Raw genomic sequence first — 26,317 nt, forward strand, 5'->3', positions numbered from 1 at the left:
GGGCCCTAAAAGACCGGAATCGGCCGGCGTTAGACCCCAAAGACCAGCAGAGGGCCCTCAAAGGCCAAGATGGTCCTCAGAGGCCGATGCGTGCCCTTAGAGGCCGGCATCAAGTCTTCAGAATCAAGTGGGGACCTGAGAGACTAATGTGGGTCCTCACAGGCCAGCATTGGGCCTTAGAGGTCAGTGTGGGGCCCTAAAAGACCGGCATGGGCCGGTGTTGAACCCCGAAGACCAGCAGAGGGCCCAACGTCAAGGTGGGCCTTCCGAGCCCTTAGAGCCCGGCATCCGGGGTCTTCAGAATTCAGTGCCGGGCCCTCAGAGGCCAGATGCACCTAACGACTAGTCTTGGGACCCCGGAGACAGAAATGAGGCCACCAGAGGCCGGTGTGAGGCCCTCAGACGCCGGTTGGGCCCCTGAGGCCGGTTTAGGAGCCCTCAAATGCCACTGGAGGGCCCTCCGAGATCAATATGGGTCCTCATCGGTCAATGTGGGAGCTTGACCGCCACTGAAGGGCCCTCCGGGTCTGTGGAGAACCCTCAAAGACCGGTATGGGAGCTGTTAATAGCTGGCGTGGGTTTCTTGAGCCTCGTGACAATCCAATAAGCTCCCATACGCCCATGGGGGCTTATCGGTTGTTTGGGGGGAATGATATGATGGCCCCTGATTTGCCTTTGGGGGGGGGGGGGGGCAGGACCCTGATGCCCCTCCCCTGCAACTGCCACTGCACTGAAAGTGGAATGGAGATGGGCAGATACAGACATTGCTGGCCCCCAGTCTGTTTGAACCGAGGTAGGGAGGCATGGCCACCCTGGCCCCTAGCTACTACGCCTTTGACGAACTATGCCGACCCCAAGCAGATCCGGTCAAGCGTTGGTCGTTTGTATATGCATTCTGCTGCATCGTGCCAGTATTGTCTACTCTTATACCTTTTCAGTGCTCGCTGGCCCGCCTCGTATTCAACAAAATGCTGCCACCAGGACTCACAGTCTTGTCTCTGATATGGGTTCCTAATTCCTTCATTGAGTGAAAGAAACTGCGGTCAATAACGCTGTAGAAACAAAAGGAAATCTTTTTTGAAGGGCAAGTTGAATAGTCGTCAAGTTCTGGTTTTTAGGGTGCCGGGTGGTAGGTAGGTACAGACAGACACAAAAATCAGCAAAAAGTATGTGTGTGTCTGTGGGGGGGGCAGTTCAAACTGCTGCCCCCCCCCCAGCTCCGAAAGTGGGGAGGGGGCATAGCTCCCCGGCCCCCCTGCTCCTACGCCTATGCTCGGGAACATTGAAAACGAAGTTTCCCTGAAGTTCGTTGACACTGTGCCATCGTACGGACAATATAGGTGTCAGCTGCCACGAATGACGTCATCAAAGTATGTTCATTTTTGAAGACGCAATTTCCAGACATTTACCAAGCATAATATGAAATGTAATATTTTTGCGGTAAGAAATTCATTGCCAGACGCTGAAGCTGCCAAAACCTACGTGAGAGCCTCGATAGTGAACTTGGAGCCAGCGTCCTTTCAGTTTTAATCCAGTTTGCACGTGCGCACGCGCAGGAGGATGCATCAGGAACGTTCGGTAACGCACCAGACGTTACACCTGTATTTAATGTTGCATTACATGTCATCCGCTATGAAGAGGGCCGTTTTGGGCCAGTCGGGCGGCTGGTGGCCAGCGGAGGCGGCCACCACCACCGGCGCGTACACGCCGGCCGGGGCGCCCAGCCTGTGCCATAGCTCGCCCACAAACGAGGCCACGAACACGGCCTGCACGACGAGCAGCGCCCACTCGCACACCGCGAACGCCGCCAGCGAGTGCAGCCGCCACGAGCCGGGCCGCCAGCCCAGACGCGCCGCCTCCGTCACGTTGCACGCCGAGTCCATGAGCTGCATGTTGGCGGCGTGGCCGTCCGGTTCCAGGGAGCTGTTGGTGAGCGCCGACACTGCGAGGCCGGCGGTGAGCGCCAGCAGGCAGCGGCGCAGCCGGCGCAGCCGCGGCTGCCAGCGCGGCGTCAGCGCCGTCAGCAGCGCGGCGCTCGCCGACCAGCTGCCGATGGCCACGGCCACACCCGCAAAGTGCAGCGTGCGCCTGCGTGCCACCGGCGTGAGGCCGACCAGCGCCGTGGCCGCCGCCGAGACCAGGCCGAGCAGCACCACGAGTCGGCCCGTCCAGGCGGGCTCGCCGCGCGCCGCTAGCAGACGGCCGACGGCCGCCGAACAGATGGCGCCCACTAGCGCGTGCAGGCACAGCAGGGCGGTGGCCAGCGCGGCCGTGGACGGACACGAGGCCGCCTGGCTGACGGTCGGCAGCAGCGGCACCAGCTCGCCGCGCCGCACCCCCACGGCGTACGGCACCAGCAGCAGCGCGCCGGCCACCACCGAGAGGGCGGCTGGTGCCAGCGCCAGCAGCCGGCCGGCGGCCATAGCGCCGCCGCGCACCAGTCGCACCCGGTCCGCCCCACACAATCGGACCCGTCGGCTGTGCAGATCCAGCAGGGCGTCCTCCACAGAGCAGGGCGTCCTCCGTCGGCTGTGCAGATCCAGCAGGGAGTCCTCCACAGACCCGTCGGCTGTGCAGATCCAGCAGGGCGTCCTCAGATCCGTCCTCAGTCCTCAGATCCAGCAGGGCGTCCTCAGATCCGTCCTCAGTCCTCAGATCCAGCAGGGCGTCCTCCACAGACTACGCAGTTGTGCACTGAAAGATAGAGAAAGGAGTTTTTAACATCTGCACATCTACTATACTCTTTTTTGTCGAATGAAACTCTGTATGTACATATGTGTTTCTGTCTGTTTGCACCGTGTAGAGGTGTGCTTTGACGCCGTGTGCAGGTCAAACGGTGCCGTCGAAGGGGCTGAAATTTGCACACGGTGTTGATGACGTCACGGGCACATGCAGTGTTAAGTTTCGAGTCTCGGGGCCGGGGGGGTCACGTGTCACGCGCTGGAAAAATGCGTATTTCCTCAAAATTTTGCTCGGCTCTCAAGCTTGCCTCAAGGCATCGGCAGCCGGTTAAAGGTAGTGTGCCAGCTTTCCTGGACCATATGGAGTTAATGGCTCGGATAAAGAGAACCGGATTTTTAGAACTTATCCATACCTTCAAAACTCATGGAAACGTCTTAAATTCATGAAATTTTGAGTACCCCAGTGCGAAATTCGCCCTGACGGGTTGTCGGTCGTACCCCAACCACATTTCACACCACTATGAACAATAAATGCAAACACTAAAATCGCTATTACCGGTAGGCTCATCCAATCAAGTTTCGATAAACCCTGTCATGGTGCTGAGCTGGCTGCCCGGCGGTGCACGCGTATGTGAACCATGGTAGCGGGTGCGCACGTATGCGAATTGTGGGGCGTTGGCTCTGTGACCCGGGGGCTACCCGGCCGGCCTGAATACAGTTTGGACCGAGACGCCGTCTGTGACATTGGCGACGAGTGAGTGCTCCGCGGCGATGGCCGGCAGGGCGCCCGAGTTCGATGCGGACATCGAGTGTTTCGGTGCATATACGCGGCGGTTAAATCAGTACTTTGTGGCGCAAGATATCGGGAGTGATCAAGAGGCGAAGAAGCGGGCGGTGTTGCTTTGTGCGATCGGCGCAAAAACTTTCGGACTGCTGGAGGATCTAATTGCTCCAGCAACTGTAAGTGACAAAACTTACGATCAGCTGGTCAGTGTATTGCAAAGTCACTTCGAACCAGAGAAATCTGAAATAGTGGCGAGATTTCGATTTCATTCGTGCTTCAGGAATGACGGCGAGATCAGACAGTTGCTAATTTTCTGGCGCGACTTCGCAAACTGGCTAAGGACTGTTCTTTCGCACCGAATGTTCTCAATGAAATGCTGCGTGACCGTTTGGTCTGCGGCATACGGAACGAGTTGCTGCAATCGCGGCTTCTCAGTGAGCCGCGGCTGACGCTCCAGTCGGCGGAGCAGCTGGCCCAGGCACACGAGTCGGCGGCAGCGAGTGCGGCTGAGCTCAGCGGCGGTGCTGAGCAGCGAGTGCGGCTGAGCTCAGCGGCGGCGCTGAGCAGCGAGAGGACGGAGGCTCCGTTCATCAGCTGACTGGTGCCCGGGGTCCGCTGCGGCTGAGTAGCAGCTCCAGGGGTGCTGATGCTGGCGGCGCAGCTTTGTCCAGGTCTGGTGGTCGGCAGCGCTCTCAGCGGGACAGGACATCTCCCGGACCAGGCGTCAGCACGGCAGCCACCTGTTTCAGGTGCCTGAAGAACCACCGATCGGACACGTGCCCGTTCATCAATAAGGTGTGCTACAACTGTGGCCTCAGGGGTCACGTCCGAGCTGCCTGTAGCAGTGGCGGCGGATTCGATTTTGGCGTGGGGGGGGGGGGCAAGATCCCAGTCGAGATGATGTCATAGGCGGATCCAGAAAGGCGTTTTCGACGCTGTAAGGGACATACCCCCCAAAAAGTGTCCAAAATCCAAAAACTCCTCGGATTTCGATTCCTTACGGACTTACTGCTGAACAGCACAAAGCAAAAAAAAAAAAATCCTGATAAAAGTGTTATTATTAGGAAACATATTTGTCTATTTCGGGCGATGCAGGGGCCAGGGGAGGGGGAGTAAATATTTGCTTTAAATGCCCGCTCCCTGGATCCGCCAGTGGACGATGTAACGCTTTTCGTATTGCTGTACTAGAAAAAAGCTCCAATGGGAAAAATTGTGCCATAACCCGATCGCATATCAGATGTTGAAGAACGGTGCCAAACCTTTTGAAGTAGGCGCGCGCTATTCTTTGCAATGAGGTAACTCGTTACCATTTCCTCTGTTCATTTTACGTTCGATTTCCATTTAACCTTCCTTTAAAAAGTATTTCTCAGACAGATATCAACTGAAACTAGCTCACAGCGGGAGGAGACCGCTCAAACATTCAAAGACAGTCGGTCGCATCTAAACATATTGGGACAGCGATCCGCCAGAAACCCTCCCCAAGGCAGTAGTTCACCAAATAAGCTCACCGAGACGGGCTGTCTCGATGGGTTTATACAGTAAGCCTACAGCAAGGCTTAACAAAGGCCCAAACGCTCGTCAAGCTGGGAACGGAGGGTGAGGGAGCGCGGCGGCGGGCTGAGGTGAAGGAACGGTGGACTGGAACGGGAATCCAGAAGCTCTGGGCGGGGCGTTTCTTTATTAGGGCTTTAGGGTGTGCTGACTGCGGTAAGGTCCAAATTATCACACCAAATTTTGCCACGACATCTACCGGTTCAGGCACTCGAGAATCAGTGGCCAGTGATATCTGCAAAGACGAAGCATTTCCAACCCAGCTTCAGCCTGGTGTCAGGGCGTCTCAGGTGGCTTTAATTACAGTTGCACATACCAAACGACCTTAGTGCAGCCAGTCTGTGGCCGAAACCATTCGGAACAGACTTCAACGAAAAGTGAGACAAGGTTAGTGCTATCGTTAAAGGAAGACTGCCACCTTCAAAAAGTTTTCTCAGATCGGCCTATGATTTATTCCCTGGACAAAACAAAATTTTAGAATTCACCTGACAAAGTATCATCACGTGAATCGCGAAAAAAATTGTCGATTTTCATACAATTATCAATCGGTTAATGTCTAGCGACAATGTTTACACATCACTAGACTTCAAGGTCATAAGATTATTACATTTTATTTGAAAAAGTAAGGTATTTTATAATTTACTAATATATGATTTCATGAGAAATTGGCCATGTTTAATTTATTTTGCATTTAAGTTCGTAAAACATTAAAAAAATCATGGCTCATTTGGAATGGGTCTGGCCCATGTTAAACCCCATTTCCCACACTTTTTTGGAAAAAATGAACTACTGAATATATAAGTTTAACTTTTATTTTGACACTCCAAAATTCTTCTCTGATCTCGAAACAATCAAAGTTTTGGCATATATTTACCAAAAGATAAGAAAATTCATGTTTCAAAGTTATCGATAAACAGTAGAGATGTCGGTTTTCTTGGACTAAAAAAATGGCATCAAACTGAACTTTGGTCTCCGATTTCTCGCAAACGGGTTCGAATTTCGGAAAACCGACTTCAGTCTGGGACATAGGTGGCTCAGCTCTAGTGAAAACCGTTTTGTGGAAAAAAGGTGGCAGTCGACCTTTAAGTGCCATTATAGACTTGGGCCCCGTTGGCTTGACCCACTGGAAGGTGGTAGCTATCCGACGCTGCGGGGCATACTCATTTTTCCAAAATGCCTTAGATTTTGCTTTCGTGTTCATAGGCGGCGGAACGGGGAGGGCACCGGGGCACCGTGCCCCCTTTGATTTTGGCATTTTAACGTTAGCCCTATGGGCGTTGCATGGAAAGAATGGGACCAAAAGTCGGCAGTGCCCCCCCCCCCCTAATTGAAGGTGTTCCGCCGCTACTGTTCGTGTTTGATGCTCTTTATTCTATAGCCAGCCTTTAGACAGAGGGGGGAGGGGCACTAATGATCAGTGCCCTAACCCTCAAAAGTTTGCATCATTAATTTTTACTTTTTAATAGTGAAAACTGAAATAAAGCGGATACTGAACTGTGGACATCCAGTTTTAACACTGGCCCCACACAAGCCTCCGAATGCCCAAAGCAGATCTATGATGACTGGCCTTTGGGTGCCATACCATACCATGCAATATGCATTGGTCAATGTGGTCAATGCGTACGACCGTGGCTTATTATGAGCGCTCATCAGTCCTAACTACCCGCAAGCGAATGGCTAGCCCTTCCGTCTCCGCTCGCTTGCGATTTGGCATTTATGTAGATACAAAATAGCGGCAAACGACCACTGAAGGTATGAGTTGCGTCTCTTGCACACTTAAAATATCTCTAAATCGAATCTAAAAAGACAAAAAATGATATAAAGCGGAAATGGTTAGCATTTAAACATATTCAAAAGGCACCGTTGGACAAACTGTAGGAGCGCATAGCTGCAATATCAGGTTATGGAAATTTTCCCCATGTTTAGGGCACAAATTAGGGAGGGGCAAGAATATACGTTTGCCCCTCCTCCAAAAGTTTCTTAGGGGACGATGCCTCCTCTGCCACCCCGTATCCATGGGTGTAACTTTGTATACTTTTGAGGTCCCATGTGGGACCCCAATGCAAACATTTGGGACCCCAATTGTCATTTTGGGACCCCAATAGTGGAGGCCCCCGAGACGCACCAGCTACTTTACAAATGGAGGTCCGATGTTCATATAGAAGGTTCTCTGTATAAAAAGGAGGTCCCTTGGACAAATCGGAGGCCCTGTTGGACAAATGGGAGGCCCCCTGGACAAATAGGAGGCCCCCTGGGCCTGAACAAGTAGGAGGCCCCCGGAAAACAGGAGGCCCCCTGGCTAAATAGGAGGCCCCCTGGAGAAATAGGAGGCTCTCTGGACAAGCAGGAGGCCTCCTGGACAAATAGAAGGCCCTAGACAAATAAGAGGCCCCTAGACAAATAGGAGGCCCTCTGTACAAATAAGAAGTCCCCTGAACAAATAGGAGGTCCCATGGGCAAGTAGGAGGCCCTCTGCAACTAGGAGGCCCCCTGGAAAAATAGGAGGCCTAGACAAATATGAGGCCCTCTGCACAAATAAGAAGCCCCTGAACAAATAGGAGGCCCCATGGGCAAGTAGGAGGCCCTCTGCAACTAAGAGGCCCCCTGGAAAAATAGGAGACCCTATGAACAAATAGGAGGCCCTAGACCTAGACACACAGGAGGTCCCTTTCACAAAAGGAGGCCCCCTGGACAATTAGGAGCCCCCTGGACAAATAGGAGGCCCCCTTTCACAAAAGGAGACCCCTTAGACAATTAGGAGGCCCCTGGATAAATAGGAGGCCCCCTGGATAAAAAGGAAGCCCCCTAAAATAGGAGCCCTCTGGATAAATAGGAGGCCGCTTGGAAAATAGGAGGTTACTTTAACCAATAGGAGGCCGTCTGGAAAAATAGGAGGCCCCCTGAATAAGTAGGAGGCCCGCTGGACAAATAGGAGGCCTCTTGGGCAAATAGGAGGCCCCTAGAAAAATAACAGGCCCCTTGGACAACAAGGAAGCCCCCTGAACAAATAGGAGGCCCCCTGTACAAATAGGGGGCTTCTTGAACAAATAGGAGGCCCATGGACAAGTAAGAGCTAGAGGCCCTCTGTACGAATAGGAGGCCCCCTGGACAAATAGAAGGCTCCCTTAACAAAAAGGAGGTCCTTCAAAAAAGGAGGCCACTGGACAAGTAGGAGACAAATAGGAGGCCTCTGCACAAATAAGAGACCCCTGGTAGAATAGAAGACCCCTGGATAAATAGGAGGCCCCTGAACACGTAGGAGGCCCTCTGTATAAAGAGGAGGCCCCCTGGAAAATAGGAGCCCCCTGGATAAATAGGGGACCTTCTGGACAAACAGGAGGCCTCCTGGACAAATAGGAGGCCCCTAGACGAATTGGAGGCCGCTTGGACAAATAGGAGGCCCCCTAGACCAATAGACTCTGTAACAGTAGGAGGCTCTCTGTACGTGCAAATAGGAGGCCGGCGCTCGGCCTGTAGAAGCTTAGCTGTGTGTACAAAAAGGAGGCTCTCTGTGCAAGTAGTCGAAGTAGTAGGTTATCTGTACTATACCTACAAATAAGAGGCCCCCTGGGCAACTTAGAGGCTACACAAATCGGAGGTCACCTATAAAAAAGCGGGACTCTGTTGGAATGCCTGTTTGAATGCATGGTTTTCCTGATATTCAAATTATTTAATCCTCGCCCGCACATGGGGGGGGGGGGGCAGTGGTTGTAGTTTAGTTTGTAGTTGTAGTTTGTACCCCCCCCCCCCCAGGTAGTTTTTCTGCTCTGCATTAAACATTTTGATTGCTAAAAGCCGGATGTTTCGTATATCTGCTTCTCTATTCTTTCTTAGCGTCCACTGAAAATGTCAAGTTTCTGTGGTTTTTGGTTTCGGAGATATGACTTTATTCTTCAGGTGATGTCATAACCCAAATGACAAATGCCCAATATCCTGCGTTGGCTATGGGTCTTGTGAGCGTTTGTCATCTTGATTTCGGCCTTTTTTGCCAGTCTTACCTCCCACCTATCATGGAACATGTTGTTCGATGATGTACATAGAGATGCCAGGGTCAAGGTCAACCAAGGTCATCTAAAAATATCGCGTTTTAGGCAAGCTGAGTTGACTTTCGTGAAGTTTCTTTGACTGTATTTTTGGTAACAGCTTCTCAGTTCATTATCTCATGCTATAGGGACACATTCACAATCGGTGCACACATCAGTATACACACAGACACACACAGACATACAAATACATATCATTGACCTTGACCGAACTTGACCTGAAATGACCACAGCCAGCAAAAACCTAGTCGGATAGTGTGACAAAGAGGTTCTAGCTGGCTTGGCACCACAATACGGCAGCGTCATCGGTATATGATGAGCAGCGCACGTGATATTCCAACGGGCAACGGTGACCCCAAACAGCAACATTCTTTAGTTTGACCTGACCTGGAAGGTCAATGACTGACCTGATGAGGTTAAATTTGGTATCATTGGATTCGTCTCTTCCCAAAAAAATATGTTGCTCTTGACTGCGAAGCTTAAAATCTTGTTTGTTGAATAAATTGTGGTGAGGTCGAATAAAATACCTACACAAGCAGCGGGCCAACCCATCATATAGGTACCGATGACGCTGCCATATTGGTGCCAAGCCAGCTAGAACAGCTCTTTGTCACACTATCCGACTAATTTGCTGGCTGTGGTCATTTCACGTCAAGTTAGGTCAAGGTCAATGATATGTGCTTGTATGTCTGTGTATGTCTGTGTATGTACTGATGTGTGCACAGATTGGGTTGTGTGTCCTTATTACATGAGATCATGAACTGAGAAGCTTTTACTAAACATGCAGTCAAAGAAACTTCACGAAAATAGTTTTAGATGACCTAGGTTGACTTTAACCCTGACCCTGACATCTGTACATCGCATGATAGGTGGGAGGTAAGACTGGCAAAAAAAGCGGAAATCAAGGTGTCAAAACTCAAAAGCTCACAAGGCCCATAGCCAACGCTAAACGCAAGATATTGGGTATTCCTCATTTAGGTCATGACATGACCTGAAGAACAAGGTCATATCTCCAAACCCAAAAGCCAAAGAAACTTAAAATTTTCCAAGTGGACGCTGAGAAAAGATAGAAAAGCAGCTATCCAAAAATCGGGTTTCTAGCTTTAAAAATGTTCAGTGTAGAGCAGAAAAACTAAATTGAGGGGTGGCAACCCTCCCCCAGGTGCGGGCGAGGGTTAAGCCTCACACTTTCTGGGGTATAGGTTGGATTCCTTGCGCAATACTGTGCCATTAAATTCTTTGTTCTATAATAAAGGCATTTTGTTTTATCGTCGAAAGTGAAAAAGCCAGAAATTTTCATCGATTTCGGACGCCGCGGGGGATGTTTACATACAATGTCACCATGCTGGCCTGGATCCACCAGTATGGGTCAGGTGAACTACCATTTCTTTATTAATATTAAAAAAAAAAAAATCATGACATCCGGGCTGTGACGAAAAATAAATGTTAGTGGCCTAAATCCGACGATAAAACTGGATTTAGGGGTACCCTAGGTTTGGCTTCTGAGCCTCCGGTCCCCAAGTGAAAATTTCTTAGAGGAGGCCCTGGCGTAGTTCGTAAATTACCGCTTCCGCAATTGGAGGCCCCTAATTGCTTGGAGGCCCCCACTAAATGGAGGCCCCCTTGGACGTTTGGGACCCCAATGGTGATGTCAAAGTTTCACCCATGCCCGTATCTGTCGCCCCTGTAAGCGGTCACTGAAGGCCTGGGTTGCCGCTGCGTCACGTTGACGCTTATAATGCCTCCAAAACTAGGTTGAAGAGAGGAAAACTTCAATTGAACGCGAAAGCTTGCCATTTAAGAAAGGCAACGTATGAAAGTATATGGGCATCTGGTTACATCTTCAGATGATCGAACAGAATAATCAGGTATATGGTTTCTTGTCTAAGCTTTGTCACAAATTATGGGGGGGGGCAAAAAGATACTTTTGCCCCCCCACGATTTTGCCAGGGGGCAGCTGCCCCCCCTTGCCCCCCCGAATCCGCCGCCCCTGGCCTGTAGAGGGAACCAGCAGCATCTCCGCCATGTTTCAGCTGATGACGACGTGTTAGCCGGACCGGACAGGCAGGAGTGTAGCAGAGAGGGCGGCGCTGCGCAACCGAGGAGTTCCAGTCCCGGGTCCGGTGAGGAGGTGTACAGCATGTTCACTGTCCGGACCGGCCTCGGTGTCCGGCGACCGCCGCTGATGGTGCCGGTAACGCTCGACGGTCAGAAGGTCGAGATGGAGCTGGACACCGGGGCGACTCTGTCGGTCTGCTCTGACGCCGGGTTTCGGCAGCTCTGGCCCTGTGGAGGACCGAAGTTGGAACCGTGTTCAGTGAAGCTGAAGACATACAGTGGTGAGCAGCTTCCAGTCCTGGGACAAGCTGCAGTAAACGTCGAGTACGACGGACAGGCTCAGCGACTACCCCTCATCGTAGTCGAAGGTGGCGGTCCCTGGCTGTTCGGCAGGAACTGGCTAGGACACATCAGGCTCGACTGGCCCTCCATCTGTCGAGTGACTGCGGAGACCCGTGTGCAGCCCATCCTGGACGAGTTCTCTGACGTCTTCAAGGAGGAGCTGGGCTGCTATCGAGGCGGCGATGTCAGCATCGACGTGGACCCGGACGTCCAGCCTCGTTTCTTCAAGCCTCGCACCGTACCGCTGGCGTTCAGGGAAGCTGTGGACGCCGAGCTGGAGGACCAGATCCGTGGCGGACTCTGGGAACAGGTACGGCACAGCAAATGGGCGGCTCCCTTGGTGGTTGTGCCCAAGGCTGGGGGTCAGTCAATACGGGTGTGTGGGGACTACCGCTTGACCGTAAACAGGGCTGCTAAGGCAGAGCAGTATCCCTTGCCGCGTGTGGAGGAGCTGTATTCAAAACTGGCGGGATGTACCATATTTTCAAAGACAGACTTGAAAAGCGCGTATAATCAGCTTCCGTTAGATGAAAAGGCTCGGGAATATCTGACTGTGAACACCCCGAAAGGTCTACTTCGACCCCTTCGGTTGACCTTTGGCTATTCCAGCGCTGTGTCGCTGTTCCAGCGCACGCTGGAAACTGTTCTGGCTGGTATCCCTGGCGTTGGGGTCTTCTTGGATGACATTGTAGTCGCGGGTGTCGATGTCGCCGCACATGACGAGGCCCTCCGGCAGGTTCTTAGAAGGTTGGAGGATGCGGGGTTTAGGGTCAACAAGGCTAAGTGTAGCTTCGGAGTCAGCAGTGTGACCTATCTCGGGCTCAAGATAAGTAGTCAGGGTGTGGAGACCACAGACGAGAAAACGGCCACGATTATGCGTGCCCCGGAACCGCGTGATGCTAAAGAGCTGCGTAAGTGGCTAGGTTTAATCAACTACTATGGGAAATTCCTTAGAAATCTAGCTAGTGTGTTGGCTCCGCTCTATCGTCTGTTAAAGGCAGATCAGCCCTGGCAGTGGGCTGAAGCAGAGAAGGCTTCTTTTCTGAAAGCCAAAGAGATGCTAGTTAGCCCTCCCGTGCTAGCCCATTTTGATCCCGCCCTTCCGGTGGTTCTCGCTTGTGACGCGGGGCCGGTCGGCATTGGCTGTGTGTTGAGTCAGATGACGTCACAGGGTGAGCGGCCTGTGGCCTACTATTCGCGCACGTTGAACGATACCGAGGGTAGGTACTCGCAGACTGATAAAGAGGCATTAGCTGTAGTGACCGGCGTTAAGAAATTTCACTATTACCTAGCGGGGCGAACTTTCACAATACAGTCTGATCATAAGCCGCTGATAGGGCTCATCGGAGAGCAGAAACCACTGCCCGTGATGGCGTCACCCAGGATGGTCCGCTGGGCTCTAATGCTCGGGGTCGGGGCCTACGACTACCATCGTGAGTACCGACCGGGATCTAAACAAGGCCACTGTGACGCGCTTAGCAGGCTGCCTTCGTACGAGAAGGTTTGTTGGAGCGCTCCGATTCCGGCTGAGACTGTCCATTTGCTCGAGTTCATCGACTCATCCCCAGTGAATGTGTCCCAGATACAGCGGTGGACCGCTCTGGATCCCGTGTTGTCAGCTGTACATCGATATGTGAGAGACGGCTTGCCAGATGCCAATAGTGCTGCCCTCAGCCCTGATTTTCAGCCGTACAGGTCCCGTATAGGTGAACTGAGTGTACAGGATGGCTGTGTGTTGTGGGGGTCGCGAGTAGTGGTCCCGCCGCAGGGACGGGGTGTCATGTTAAAATTGCTACATGAGGGTCATGCTGGGGAATGTAGGACCAAAATGCTGGCCAGAATGTACGTTTGGTGGCCGAAAATCGATGACGACATTCGTGATATCGTGAGGTGTTGTGTAAAGTGTCGGGAACTGAAGGGGAGGGCACCTGGCGCTCCACTGCATCCCTGGCAGTGGCCGACACGACCCTGACAGCGAGTCCATGTAGACTATTGTTCAGCTAATGGGTGGATGTTTTTGGTGATAGTCGACGCCCACTCCAAGTGGATGGACGTCTACCCCACTCGTTCCTCCGACTCACTTATCACGATTGAAAAATTACGAGCGTCGTTTGCGTGCTGGGGAGTGCCTGCGGTGTTAGTGACTGACAACGCGCAGTGTTTCGTATCACAGCAGTTCGAAACGTTTTGCAGAGTAAATGGAATCAGGCACTTAACGACACCAAGCTTATCACCAAAGTCTAATGGCTTGGCCGAAAGAAGCGTGCGAAGTTTCAAAAACGGGCTGTACAAACAGATCTCGGGGTCAATCGAGACCAAAGTATCTCGATTTCTGTTTAGGTACCGCACAACACCACACACTACGACCCTATGTACGTATTTCCTCTAAATAACATCTCCACCTATCTAACGCCGTTTACCGTTTGTCGCTACGTTGCGCCGTTTTCGAGATCTTAGGGGGGGGGTTGTTTTCAACCCCCCCCCCTGCAGTTCGTGTTCGGCTCAGACCCGCTGCAGTGCGCGTGTTAACCCGCGCGGGGCTGGGGTCTCCAGCCGAACGCGCGGGGCTGGGGGGATAAATTTTACCCCCCTGTTATCTCCCTAACTAATGGTCCGATTTGGAAAATTCAAACGCCAATCGAAAGATCTCATCACGAATAACTAAAAACATGTACTTAATTTAAAGTTTGAGGTCAAGGTCAAGGTCAGGTCAAGGGTACAAATTGCAAGTTTCTACAGTATCGGCCTTGCACCGTAGTTGCCGAAGAATGGAGTCATGGACTGAGACTGATTGCCCAAAACGTGTTTGGGCCTGACCTTGGCCATAAGTTTGGCGGGCCAGATTTTGTACTGGACCATTTTGAGCCAACTTTGAGAAATACATAACGTACAACGGTGGTAAAATCGTTGCTATAGGTATAACACAGTTTACCCGCTCCGGGTGTGGGGGAGGGGTGTGGGGCAATGAGTGCACTGACGTGGCGCCCTTGGAGGGCCGGTATGGGATTAAAGCTCAGCTACACTAAGGGCTTGTGTGGTGCCTTCAGTTATCGGTGGCACCCTCAGAATCACCGGCGTAGGGCCCTCAGAGCCGCCGGTAAGGGAGGCACCGGTGTGGGGCCGCCATGCAGGTGCCGGTGTGGGCGATCAGAGGTGCTAGTGTGATTCTCTCAGAGGCTCCGATGAGGGTCCTTACAGGCGTTGCTCCGGGCCCTCATAGACGCTGGTGTAGAGCCGTTACAGACGGGTGTGGGGCCTTTAGAGCTGCTAACGCGAACTCTCTACAAGCCGGTAGGGGGTCTCAGTGACCGGCAAGGGGTCCTTAGGGCTTAGGCCGGCAGAAGAAGTCCTGCGGGTTCCTAAGAGACCGGCATGGTACTTTCAGACGCCGGTGGGGCCCTCAGGGTCACCGTTGTGGGGCCCTCAAAAGTCACCAGTGGGTGGCCTTTAGATGCGCAGGTGTTGAGTGGGTCCTGAGAGCCGCCGATATAGGGCTTTAATAGGCACTGGTGTAGGCACTCGGAGTTGGGGGTGTGAAACCCTCAGAGACACCGTTTTGGGCCCTCATAGGCGCCGATGAGGGTCCCATAGTTGCCGTTATGGGGCCCTCAGAAAAATAAGTGTGGGACCATCACAGGTGGGAAATGCCCCTAGAACTGTCCCCTCATAGGCCGGTAAGACCTCTCAGAGGCTAGTAAAGGCTGCAGCAGACTCTTTCCGCGTTCAGGAAATCGCATGCGAGAGCCTATTCAAATAGTTACATTGTAATTCCTCTCGCATCAATCGCTCGCGGGAGGTGCGTGCGATTGATGCGAGCGTGCTTCCATGTATTTGAATAGGCTCTCGCATGCGATTTCCTGACTGCGGAAAGAGTCTGTTTCAGGCTTAACGGGCCTTTGGAGACCACCGAGGTGTCCTTAAAGGCCGCAAGAGGCCCTCAGAAGTCGGCGTGGGGCCCTTATGGAGACCTTAGTGTGGCTATTTAGGGCCCATGAGGTGCTCTAACGAGCCCCACGGGGCCCTTCTGAGTAGAAATATGGCCATCGTTAACCCTCAGCGGTCAAATGGCGCCGCAGGGCCTCTCGGACCCGAGGGTCCCTTTGAACCCGATGGGGGGAGGGGGTACGTGTCCCCTTAGACCCCTAGCTATGCCACTGTTTCATATGCATCATTGTCAGGTATTTTAGGCTCGCCCCCCTCCCCCCAACTTGAAAATCGTTCCCGGGCCCCTGATAATATCAGATGTACCTAATGTTAACACAAATATCATGCATCTTAATTTGTGGTGATTTATTCAATGTATATTCTCTTAGTCACTGAATTGAGTAAGCATAGTATTTGCATGATTCACTGGGCTCATTACAGTACTAGGAGATGGACATTCTGATTATTGAGGGCCTTGAGTCAGCTGGGAATGTTTTGAGAAGGCTGGGGGTGCTTTAAGAAGGCAGGGGGTGCTGAGCTCAGGATTGGGGGTGCTTGAGCACCCACAAAGAGATATAAAGTTACGCTTATGGTAAAAGGGCTATCGAATGCGCTTTTCCGCGGCGCTGTAGCTCTATTGGTTCCCGAGTTAGCCGTTGGGAGTTTCCAAAGTTATTGAAATGGACTACATTTGACCTTTGATGACCTCTGGCGACCTGACCTTTGGCCTGACCCAAGAAATGACTAAGTGTTTTCGTCCTTATTTTTGCCGCTCTTTCGAATGCCGATTATCGCGTGTCGCTACGTGGCCCAGGAGCCGAGTTAGGGGGGGGGGGTGTTCAGACACCCCCGGCCCGGCGCGGAAGTCGCGGAGCACCGGCCCGGCGCGGGTTAACTTATGTCATATTGATGTTTGTTTTATTTGACATAATTTCCTAATAACACCCAGACTAAAGCTATTGCTAAATGTGACTGGAGGCTACCCAACACCAACGTGACCTTCCTTGCTTCGATGTGACCCCAAGGCTGTGAACAGTAATGATCTCTGTGACTTGATATGACCCATTTGTAATTGTAGTAGTGGAAGAGCTAGTGGCAGTGGTAGTGGCAGTGGTAGAGGTAGTGGTAGTGGCAGTGGTAGAGTTTGTGGTAGGTCGTGGCAGTGGTAGAGGTTGTGGTAGGTCGTGGCATACTCGAGTCGCCACAGAAAGACCAGCGATTCGCAGCAGACACCCTAACCACAGATATGTGAGCGATAAGGCAACCAGAGCGGCGCGTCCCTGACTCGGTCAAACGCGTCTGTAGCGAGTGTGAGGCCAGAGAGATCAAACCCAACCTAACGCGCCGCTGAACCGGGGTGTGAGGCGGCGCAGTCTACCGCTCCAGTCAAACGCTGGGCCGTCGGGGGCCAACATCACTATGTAGCCGAGTGCACTAATGTAAGTACATACTTACAGCGGCGTACCGTAAAACGGGGTGTTAAGGGACAGTTTTGAGGTGTTTTGTTATACGACTCAAGAAGGGTTGGGGATAGAAGCATCAACTTGTTAGCATTTTATGTGGAATTTGGTGCTTTACATGCCTGCTACATTAACGTTTTAAAAATATATACATGCAAATTATTTTTATCATTTTTCATCACTGTCCCTTAGCACCCCGATGTGGGGTGTTAAGGGACACCTATATTATTCCAAGAAATGGTCATCAAATGCCCACGATTGGGGTGTGAAAGGGCGCACAATTTATTTATTGAAATGTTTTGCATATTCCGTCACAAAATAAGTCAGGTTCATTCACAACTAATGGCCTTTTAGCCAATTATACATACGTAATGCAGTTTACGCTTCTGGAAAATGTGCTAATTATAAGGTAAACAGAACCAAAAAGCACCCTTCTGTCATCAACAAAAACCCATTTTGAAGCTAGTCACTTGTCTTTATGTGGCCCTCTTTGTTTTGGCCTTTTTATGATGACATCACATTTACCTTCATCAGTCTTCATTGACTCATCATTGTAAAAGAGAGTGTTAAGCGAGTTTTGAGGTGTTTTGTTATACAACTTAAGATGTGTTAGAGATGAAAGCATGAACTTGCCAGCATTTCATGTGGAATTTGGTGCTTTCCATCCTACTGAAAGCAAACTTTATGAAAATTACATTTAGATATTATTTTTTATTATTTCTTCCCTGCCCCTTAGCACCCCACATCCACCTCAAAATATGCATGTGTCCGGAAAAGAGGAAGAGGATGATGAATGAATGGGTGGATTTGTATAAGTTTTTCAGGAAACATGTGCAATACATGTGACAATACACCTATGCATTCATTTTACCTGTACACCCACTAGTTTCTGTGGTACACACAGAGTTTTGGAGATGTCTCAGTTTTGTGAAAATGTAGCATGATTTTCAAAACCATTTTTGAACCAAATCACTTGCATGAAAAACCATCCCATTTTGTCCTATAGTCAAGAACAAAACAGTGTCAACTGCCACACTCAAGTTTTTATTTAACCTTCTCAAATTAGAAACCTAACATGACTCAAAGTTTTTCCCACGCAACTGTCCCTTATCACCCCACTGTCCCTTAACACCCCATTTTACGGTACTTAGAAAATTGCGAAGGGGAGGGGGGCAAGGATTTGGAGGGCGCCACCTCACCTAAGGAGGGTGCCATACGGTCGCGAGTTAAAAATCCTTGACGATCGCTCAGCGGGGGGGGGGGGGAGGCGTTTTTACCACGCCACCAGTTTTTTTTGCGTAAGTTGGTAGTGTAAGTTATGCGGTATTGATTTCGCATCGTGTGTACTCGTATTTTTGTTTTTACTCCAGGTCATAAAACGTCAAGTCATCAGCTCAACTTACGTAACTATGCTTAAGTCTTTTTTAAAGTTAGGTCACTTGAGATGACCTGGTAACCTTGCTTTTAGTGACTATGGTTTGCATTTTTTAGAGCATGTGTAAGAGCAATGTACCAAGAGGTGTGCCCAGCTCCCGCTCATCCCTTCCCTCCCCCCCCCCCCCAAAAAAAAACGGAAGCTCGTAGTGGCACCTTTTTCGGATTTCTTTTAACCGCATGTCTTAAGAGACGTCCTGGTGCGGGTTAATCTCACACGTGACAAAAGGTTGCAAGTGATTGGCATAGGTAGGTACTAAGTTCCTACTAAAGAAGTGCTCTTGAAATGCTGCGCCGACGGCCGAAGGCGCGCGAAATTTTTTAAAACAATTTTTCCTATGCTTTTTAGGTACATCTTTTATGTGCTCACTGTTCAAAGCTCTTGTCACTCTTTTACCAGATTTGAAGGTGTAAAAAGCCTAAGGTTTGGTGGGGCCGCTGCCACACAAACTGTATACTGTATAGGAAGCTTCGCCAATGGGTGACAATGTAAAACAGTTTATTGGCGGAGGCATACACATAAGTGGTGCGACCGACTTTGGCGAGTGTCATTTGAGCGAACGTCATTTGAGCGAACCATTTTCAGCGACTGGCAACTAAGCGGATATCAAATTGAGCGATTATAAAATATAGCGATTATCAATTTAAGCGAAAGCTATGTTTCAGCGACATCTTTTTCGGCGACTACAGTTTGAGCGACTGTCATTTTAGCGAAACACTTCATCGTCCCGTGACGGTGTATTTTTATTTTTATTTTTATTTTGCGAGCGTACGTGCAACGAATGTTTCCGGAACTTTTCATGGTTATCCGGAACTGGATGGCGGATGTCACGTTCAAAGTTCTGACATTAAGCTCCAAATTTAATGCCACATTTCTCAAAAATTCCAGCGGTTCGATTTCATCCCCCCTGCTGTTTGCCAATAATGATGACCAAAAGTTTGTTCAGACCCTAGCGAAAAAGTCCTATAGGACTGGCGAACTGTCCTATAGGACCAATAGGATTCCTATAGGAATTTGTCCTATAGGACACTCTTCTACAGGACTCCTATAGGATTCCTATAGGATATTGTCCTATAGAACAATTTCCTGTAGGACTCAATAGGAAACCTGTAGGACACTTTCCTATAGGACACTGCCCTATAAGATACCTTTAGGAATCCTATATGGAAGTTTCCTATTGGAGACTCTCCTATAGGAGTGCTGTAGGACTCTTGTATGACAGTTACCTTTAGGATACTGCCCCATAGATAGGAGTGTTATAAGACTCATATATGATACCTACTTTCCTATAAACACCCAAGTCACCCATCTGACAATGTCCCAAGGGATTCTAAAGGTAATCCTATAGGATATGCCTATTGGACACTTTCCTATAGGAGCCCTACAGGACACTGACTATTATATATGATTCCTATAGGACTCCTTTCGCAAGCCAAACTTGTAGCAGAGGGTCTTCGCGCCAGATATACATGCATGTGAAGCATGGGATCTTTGGAAATAAAAACGACGGATGATCGATCACTGAAATTTTTGTTTGTGTGCGTATGTTGTAGTTTGCATGTGCGTGCGCGCTATATACACTATTCTGTATTCTGTATTTGGTACAGCCGTCAACAGGACATGACCAATTAATGACGCGGAGTCATATAAAAAGGTACCATCAGGTCAACTCATGCATACATGCTAAATGGATTCATATTGCTTGTGCTGTTTTCGCGAAATTCCCCCGCTTGAATTTGGATCAGATCAGGTCCCCATGTTGTAAAATTTGTTCTTGCCCCAAGCAACGTACGAATTTCCAGATATTTGGGTGAGGTACCTGAAACAGAGACTGGATCCCTTTGTGCCATCCATCGAGTTTATTATTGGTCCTTGGCATTCCTTCCATCGTCCTATCTCTCACGTTCCACATTTCCAGATCAAGGTTGCAAAATTAGGCCAGATATTTTTGTGGTTTTCAAGCTTAAAAGCAAATTTTTAATTTGCCGCGCGCAGCTTGAAGCATGACACATACCAAGCGGGTACCTATTCCAAGGGCAAGAATTCCCGAAAAGTAGCAAATGATTGACTTCCGTCGCGTTCGGTTTCGCTGTAGCTGTGTTAGCTCAATTGGTCCCCCATTGACCTCCATATATTCGCTCAATCTGGTTTCGCTGATTCTGGCCCTCGTTTTTAAGTTGATAATCGCTGTCATTGAATTCGCCGACTTGACAATCGCTGAAAAAGTCAATCGCTTAAATTGATAATCGCTGAAAAGGCTTCGCTCAAATGTCGTTCGCTGAAATGACGCTCGCTCAGGTGTCGCAGAATCACACATCAGATCACCGTATCGGATTGGTACTGGAGCACGAGATGCGTTAACGCAAGCGCACAACGAAAAGGCGGCATCAACAGAAAGATAAACCATAAAAGGACTGTTCCTCATGAGATCGATTAGCCTCCTCGGGATTCTCATCCAAATTACCTCAGACCAGCCCTCATGGCCTTCCCACAGATGCATATAATTGTTGAGTACCTACATCACCAGTTTCAATCACCGAAACTTCAGATGCCTGCTGTTGCGGCCGAACTTATTACTTAATCGTGATCCATATCATGGTGTGTCAAAAGTGGAAATAGCCGGTGCCCTCTTGCAACCCGGCAGCCCGCCGCCATAATAGGGAAATGCTTTTTGTCGCTTTTTCGCTCCTTTAAGTCACTTGATCTAATTAGAGCTTAACTAGGAACGAGGCGGATCACTTGGACGTATTCGGGAGCCGAATACGTTGTTTTGGAGTCAATACCTGGGAAACCCAGGCATTGGCATAGGTAGGTTTTAAGATGCGATCTTTGATGCGCCCAATGCGAGTTTTTAAGAGTCTACATGCCCAAATTAACGTTGAGCGCGACCGTTTTCGGTCGGTGGTTTTCCGGGACCTTGTGGCGAAATCGCCTTATTTATTCAACCAGGGTGGACTAATTTGCTTAACTGGGAATAAGGCGTTGAAGAGAATTATTCAAGGAATAGAACTGTGTAAACATATTTTTTTGCACTGTTACAACTGTATCCGCCCTCGAACGATAAATATTGTTGACGCACCAGCAACACATCCCGTGGAATGCGTTTGGACTTGGCTGGATCTAATATTAGCGAGTATCTGCTAATGCAGCTTCTTTGCTTGCACAGTATGCACACACACACATACAATGCTTCCTGCCCTTGGATTATTCCTCACTTGAATGAAAATTTTGTTATAATAACTATTCCAAGCAGTTGACAGATTTTAGTGCAATGCAAAGTCCGAACCGTCCCGCGCCGGCAGTCTCCCAGGCGGTGCGTAACGGCCGCCGCGCCGCCGCTCTGGCAGGGTGTTTGACTTTATATCCCTGTTGTTAGAAAAGTTGTGGACCGATTGACTTGATTCTTGCATGACAAGATCCGCCATTCAATTCTTAGCAGGTAACGAAAATTTGACGTCAATTGCACGATCCGCCGCCCATATTGCGGTACTGCCATCTACTGACAAGGCTGGAGAACCAAAGCCGTGCGGCTAGTTACCTACACTTCTGACACACCATGAGATGTCACGATGCACGTAAAGCAAGATCAATCCGTTAACCCGCGCATGAATGAGGTATTTTCCATAACGCGAGTGACGGGGGGGGGGGGGCTCTTCAGAGCCCCCTTTCTATCTCCGACACTACTGGGCCGATCGTCAAAATTCAAAGGGCGTCTGATAGCCCTAGAAAAACTGTCGAACAAAACCTATTTTCATTGACCTCGAGGTTACCGATGACGTCACAGGTCAGGTCAAAGTGAAAATTATCGGCATTTTTGCTTGTTCACAATTTATGCTCTGACCGCCGGCTGACAAGTCCGATCAGGCTCATTTTTGGTTTAAGCACTCCTTGATAAATGCCTTAGATACCCTGAAGGTACGTAACTTTTACTTCGAATTTTTCAGGTGAAGGCCAGGTCATCCTAGGTCACGAACATTGTATGTCATGTTTCGGTCGCGTGACGCATGTTTTATGGTCAATTTTTCTGGTATATTTCGAAAACAATGTCGTCTGTGTCATTTGAGGTCATTTTCAGCTGAATTTACCGGAGGTCAGGTCACGTTCAGGTCAGAAAAGGTCAAATTTTGAAAACTATTTTTTTTCAACAAAAATGTTGCCTATCAGATGTAGTTTGAGGCGAGCTCAGGAACACGATGGTGCCATTTATATTGCTGTACGATGTCAAAAACGTACTAAAAATGAGTTTGAAGAATATGCATATAATTGTAAAATTTTGACAATAATGCTAATAACTTTGCTTTTATGAAGATATTGGGCTAAAACTTACTAGAGTAGTTAATTAGTGTGTGTTCTATCACACATTTTCCAGTTTTTGCGAAAAATCAAAACTTTATATTACTTGTATGCCGCTGACGAAGTGACCATAATACAGTCACGAAACTGTCCGGAAAAGCCGAGTACTTTAATTCTATTACTATATACTTGCTGAGAACTATTAAAAAACAAAAGATAGATTTTTTGTTATTACGAGCGAGCGAGCGCAGCGAGCGAGCGAGCGCAGCGAGCGAAGCGAAGTCTTTTCAATATAACGGAAAAATCTCAGTATGAGCGGCCCGGCCCGGCCTGTAACGCTTTTGAGAGGCTTATATCTCAGCAACCGCTGGACCGATTGGCCTGCGGTCTTTTTTGCTGGGTAGCCCCATCCCTTCTACCCCGTAATTGACTACTTTTGATACATCTCAGTGACCGTCGTGGCACGTGCCACGTGAAAAGTCAAGGGTGTTCAAGCAGTTTTGCAAAAGTAATGATTTTGAGAGGCCCATATCTCAGCAGCGGCTTGAGCTGCTGTAATTTGTATAGTCTTGCGGTAATTTGTATAGGGTAGCTGCATCTCTTCTACCAAAGGTCGGATACTCTTGATCTATGTGAGTGACCCCCACTGTACGTGCAAAATACAAAAAGAAGAGGTGCCAAATTTGTTCCCATTTCAGTAACTCGGTAATTACTGGGGCGAGTTCGCTGAAACGTGGCATACAGGTAGGCACCCACCAGGCACTGCATTCCCATGTGTTGCGGTTAGGGTGCTACTGCACGTGCGCACGTGCAGGGGGCGCTTCCAGATCTCGAGAACGGCTGGGCCGATTGCGCTCAAATTTGGTACACGGTTGGAGACCGGTTAGTAGGGTGCCGTGCAAAAGTCAGTTTGGACCCCGTCTGCACGTGCGCACGTGCAGAATGCCGCTTCCAGATCTCAGGAACGGCTGGGCCGATCGCGTTCAAATTTGGCACACCGCTAGCGACCGGTTAGAAGGGTGCTTTGCACAAGCCCGTTGGAAGTACCCTCTCGCCCTTCCGCACGTGCAGGGCTCAATATCTCGCTCACTCGTTCTTCGCCCAAAAGGCGTTTTACTGGTTGTAAAAATATTTTTTTTTAATTTTCAAAATTTCGAAAATTTGAGATAGCAGTTTGATAACTAGTGTATTTGTAGTCCACTGACGCAAAGAAATTGGATCTAGCTTTAAAACAAAGCTCTTGAGAGCGTTTGCCGTAATTCAACATTTTGCATCAAAATCGGCCGACATGGCCAAACTATGGCAGCTAAAAAGTTGAAATTTTAACACAGGGTGTCAAATTGATGCCGCTGAGGGTACCGCAAGTTTTGTGTTGATCTATCAAACGGTTTAAAAGATATTGCCGAAAAACTGGAGAGGGGCTTTGTAGAGCCCCCCCCCAGGCATGCGTGGGCTAAGACCAGACCTGTTTTATGCATTGTAGAGCGTAGATAGTTTTGGTATGCCTACTTCATTGCGCTGAATACACGTTTATTTGTGGCAGTCTTCACAGGCAAGACATCAATATGTGCAAGAGAACGGCTAAGTTGGGAAACATGCCAAAGGAGTAGATAAATGATAGGAGGGCAGCGATCAACGGAGGTCGCCAATAGGTAGAAGGACTGCGATTGACAGGATGGCGCTAATATGTAGGAGAGCCCCGATCGACACCCCGAGTTTCCATAGGAGGGCACCGCTAGGTAGGAGGGTGGCGAGCAGCAGGAGGGCGCCAATGGGTATAAGGGCGGTGATCAACAGGAAGGCGCCAATAGGTAGGAGGGCCCCGATCAACAATCAACAGGAGGGTGCCACCAGGTGAGGGGGCGGCTAGAAACAGGAGAGCACCAATAGATAGGAAGGTGGCGATCAACAAGAGGTCGCCAATAGGTAGGAGGGCGGTCATCAACAGGAAGCCGCCAATGAGTGGAAGGATGACGATTAATAGGAGGATGGCAGTGGTGAGGAGGGAGCCTTCGCCCAAGAGGATGACATTGAACAGGAGGGGACCTGTGAGGAGGGCGATCAACAAGAGGGCGCCAATGGCTAGGAGGGCGGCGATCAACAAGAGGGTGCCAAAAGGGAGGAGGGCGGCCGATCACAATTTCACATGAGGGCGCAATGGGTAGGACGGCGCCAGTAAATATGAGGGCGCCGACCAGCAGCAGCAGAAGGGCAGTAATGTGTAGCATGGTTGCGATATACAGGAGAGCGCCTTCGGGTGAGAGGGCGCCTATTTTCAGGAGAGCACCAATAGGTAGGAGTACGCCGATCAAATGAGGGCGCCAGTGGGCAGGAGAGCAGCAATCAACAGGCTTACATGGGCGACTACCGCTACGCTTAGAGAGCTACAGCCAACAAATGCGGTTGGAGGGTGCCCGATGGACATATCCAACCGTATTTGGAATAGCGCTCTCTGAGGGCGCCCTGCAACCGTGTTTTCTCTGTAAGCACATTCGCGAGGGCGCCTTTGGCGCTCTCCGGTCGCGATTGTTTTTCGATTCGATTCAATCACAATTGCATTTGCGATTGGAGGGCGCCTTCCTCCAATCGCAAAGGGCGCATTCGGCGCCCATGGGGGGCATGGCCCAGTGCCCCCCCCCCCCGCCTACGTCCCTGCATACTTACACTGCACCAAAAGACAGACCACTTCGCCCCAAAGTCAGAGGCTCACAGCAGTAGGTGTGAGAGCTGACGGCTGGTCACCTCGAGGCGCTGCATCCTACTGCGCGCGCAGTGCCGACTCGACTGGTGGACGGGCGGCGTGTTAGTGCTGCCGACTGGACTGTTGAGCGCTACCGGCGCGGCCCGGCTCTGACCCGGTCGGCCGGCGCGCTGCTGACGTGTCGTGACCCGCCGTCCGTCAGCGAGCTAGATCGAGGGTGTTACTGCGCGGCCCGAGCTCGGCCGCCGCCGCAGATAGGCCACGGCGCGGCTCCCTCGGCCCTCCACACAGTAAACAAGGCCCCACCACCAGTGGGCACTGCCTCCGCTGAGCCGAACCCCCGTCTGCCTGTCCCATATCGCGCCGGTATCAGGTCAGGCAAGGTATATAAAAACACTAGGTAACACCGAGAAATTCCTTGAACATGAAGGCAACGGGTTCAGGTCTTGACAGATATTGCTAGCACAATTTGCAAGAAACTTGCTCCGTAACTACAATACAGATTTTCCTAATAGGGGAAAGACAGGTAAGAGGGTCAGGGCAGGTAAGACGGGCACCCCTCCTGCAGACCAAACCAATAGCGCTACGAGCTAGAAAAATTAGGACCAGAATTGCCTTTCCCACTACACACCACCATTGAAGTCTGGTGAATTTGTGTTCAGTCGATAATCTTTTATTTGATTTCTTTAAAACACTCATTTCATTGAAAACATCCCATAATGTATTGTGCAAGCTTTTGTGTGCAGCACCATAGAGTTAAAAACTCGCAATCACTTGTGGTACACTCATATGCCACCAGGGGCGTAGCCAGAGCCTTTCGATAGGAGGGGCACAGTGGGTCCGATGGGCCCCCCTCGCAGGTGGGCCCCCCTTGCAAACGGGCCTCTTCGCAGGTGGGCTTCTCTTTAATGGTCTTAGAACTTGAGGAAAAGTGGAAAATTGGTAAGTACAAATTTGATGTTTTTGCCTGAGGAGTGTGCATAAAATGCACAGTATTTTACAAGTGAGCGAAGCGAGCAAGCGAGTTAATTTGTGCACAGTGAAA

General features: G+C 50.1%; 1 protein-coding gene across 1 annotated transcript; it reads right to left on the reverse strand.

The window, feature by feature from the left end:
- Positions 1–1,418: 1,418 nt before the first annotated feature.
- Positions 1,419–25,458, reverse strand: LOC122371545 (DNA damage-regulated autophagy modulator protein 1-like). Its single transcript, XM_043347937.1, has 2 exons — positions 25,236–25,458; positions 1,419–2,694 (listed from the first exon to the last, which is right to left on the reverse strand). The coding sequence occupies exon 2, from the start codon at positions 2,421–2,423 to the stop codon at positions 1,617–1,619; it is 807 nt and encodes a 268-aa protein (XP_043203872.1). The 5' UTR covers positions 2,424–2,694; positions 25,236–25,458; the 3' UTR covers positions 1,419–1,616.
- Positions 25,459–26,317: the final 859 nt, after the last annotated feature.

Source organism: Amphibalanus amphitrite, unplaced genomic scaffold (genome assembly GCF_019059575.1).
Source record: "Amphibalanus amphitrite isolate SeventyFive unplaced genomic scaffold, NRLGWU_Aamphi_draft 001257F_arrow, whole genome shotgun sequence".
Classification (NCBI taxonomy): Eukaryota; Metazoa; Arthropoda; class Thecostraca; order Balanomorpha; family Balanidae; genus Amphibalanus; species Amphibalanus amphitrite.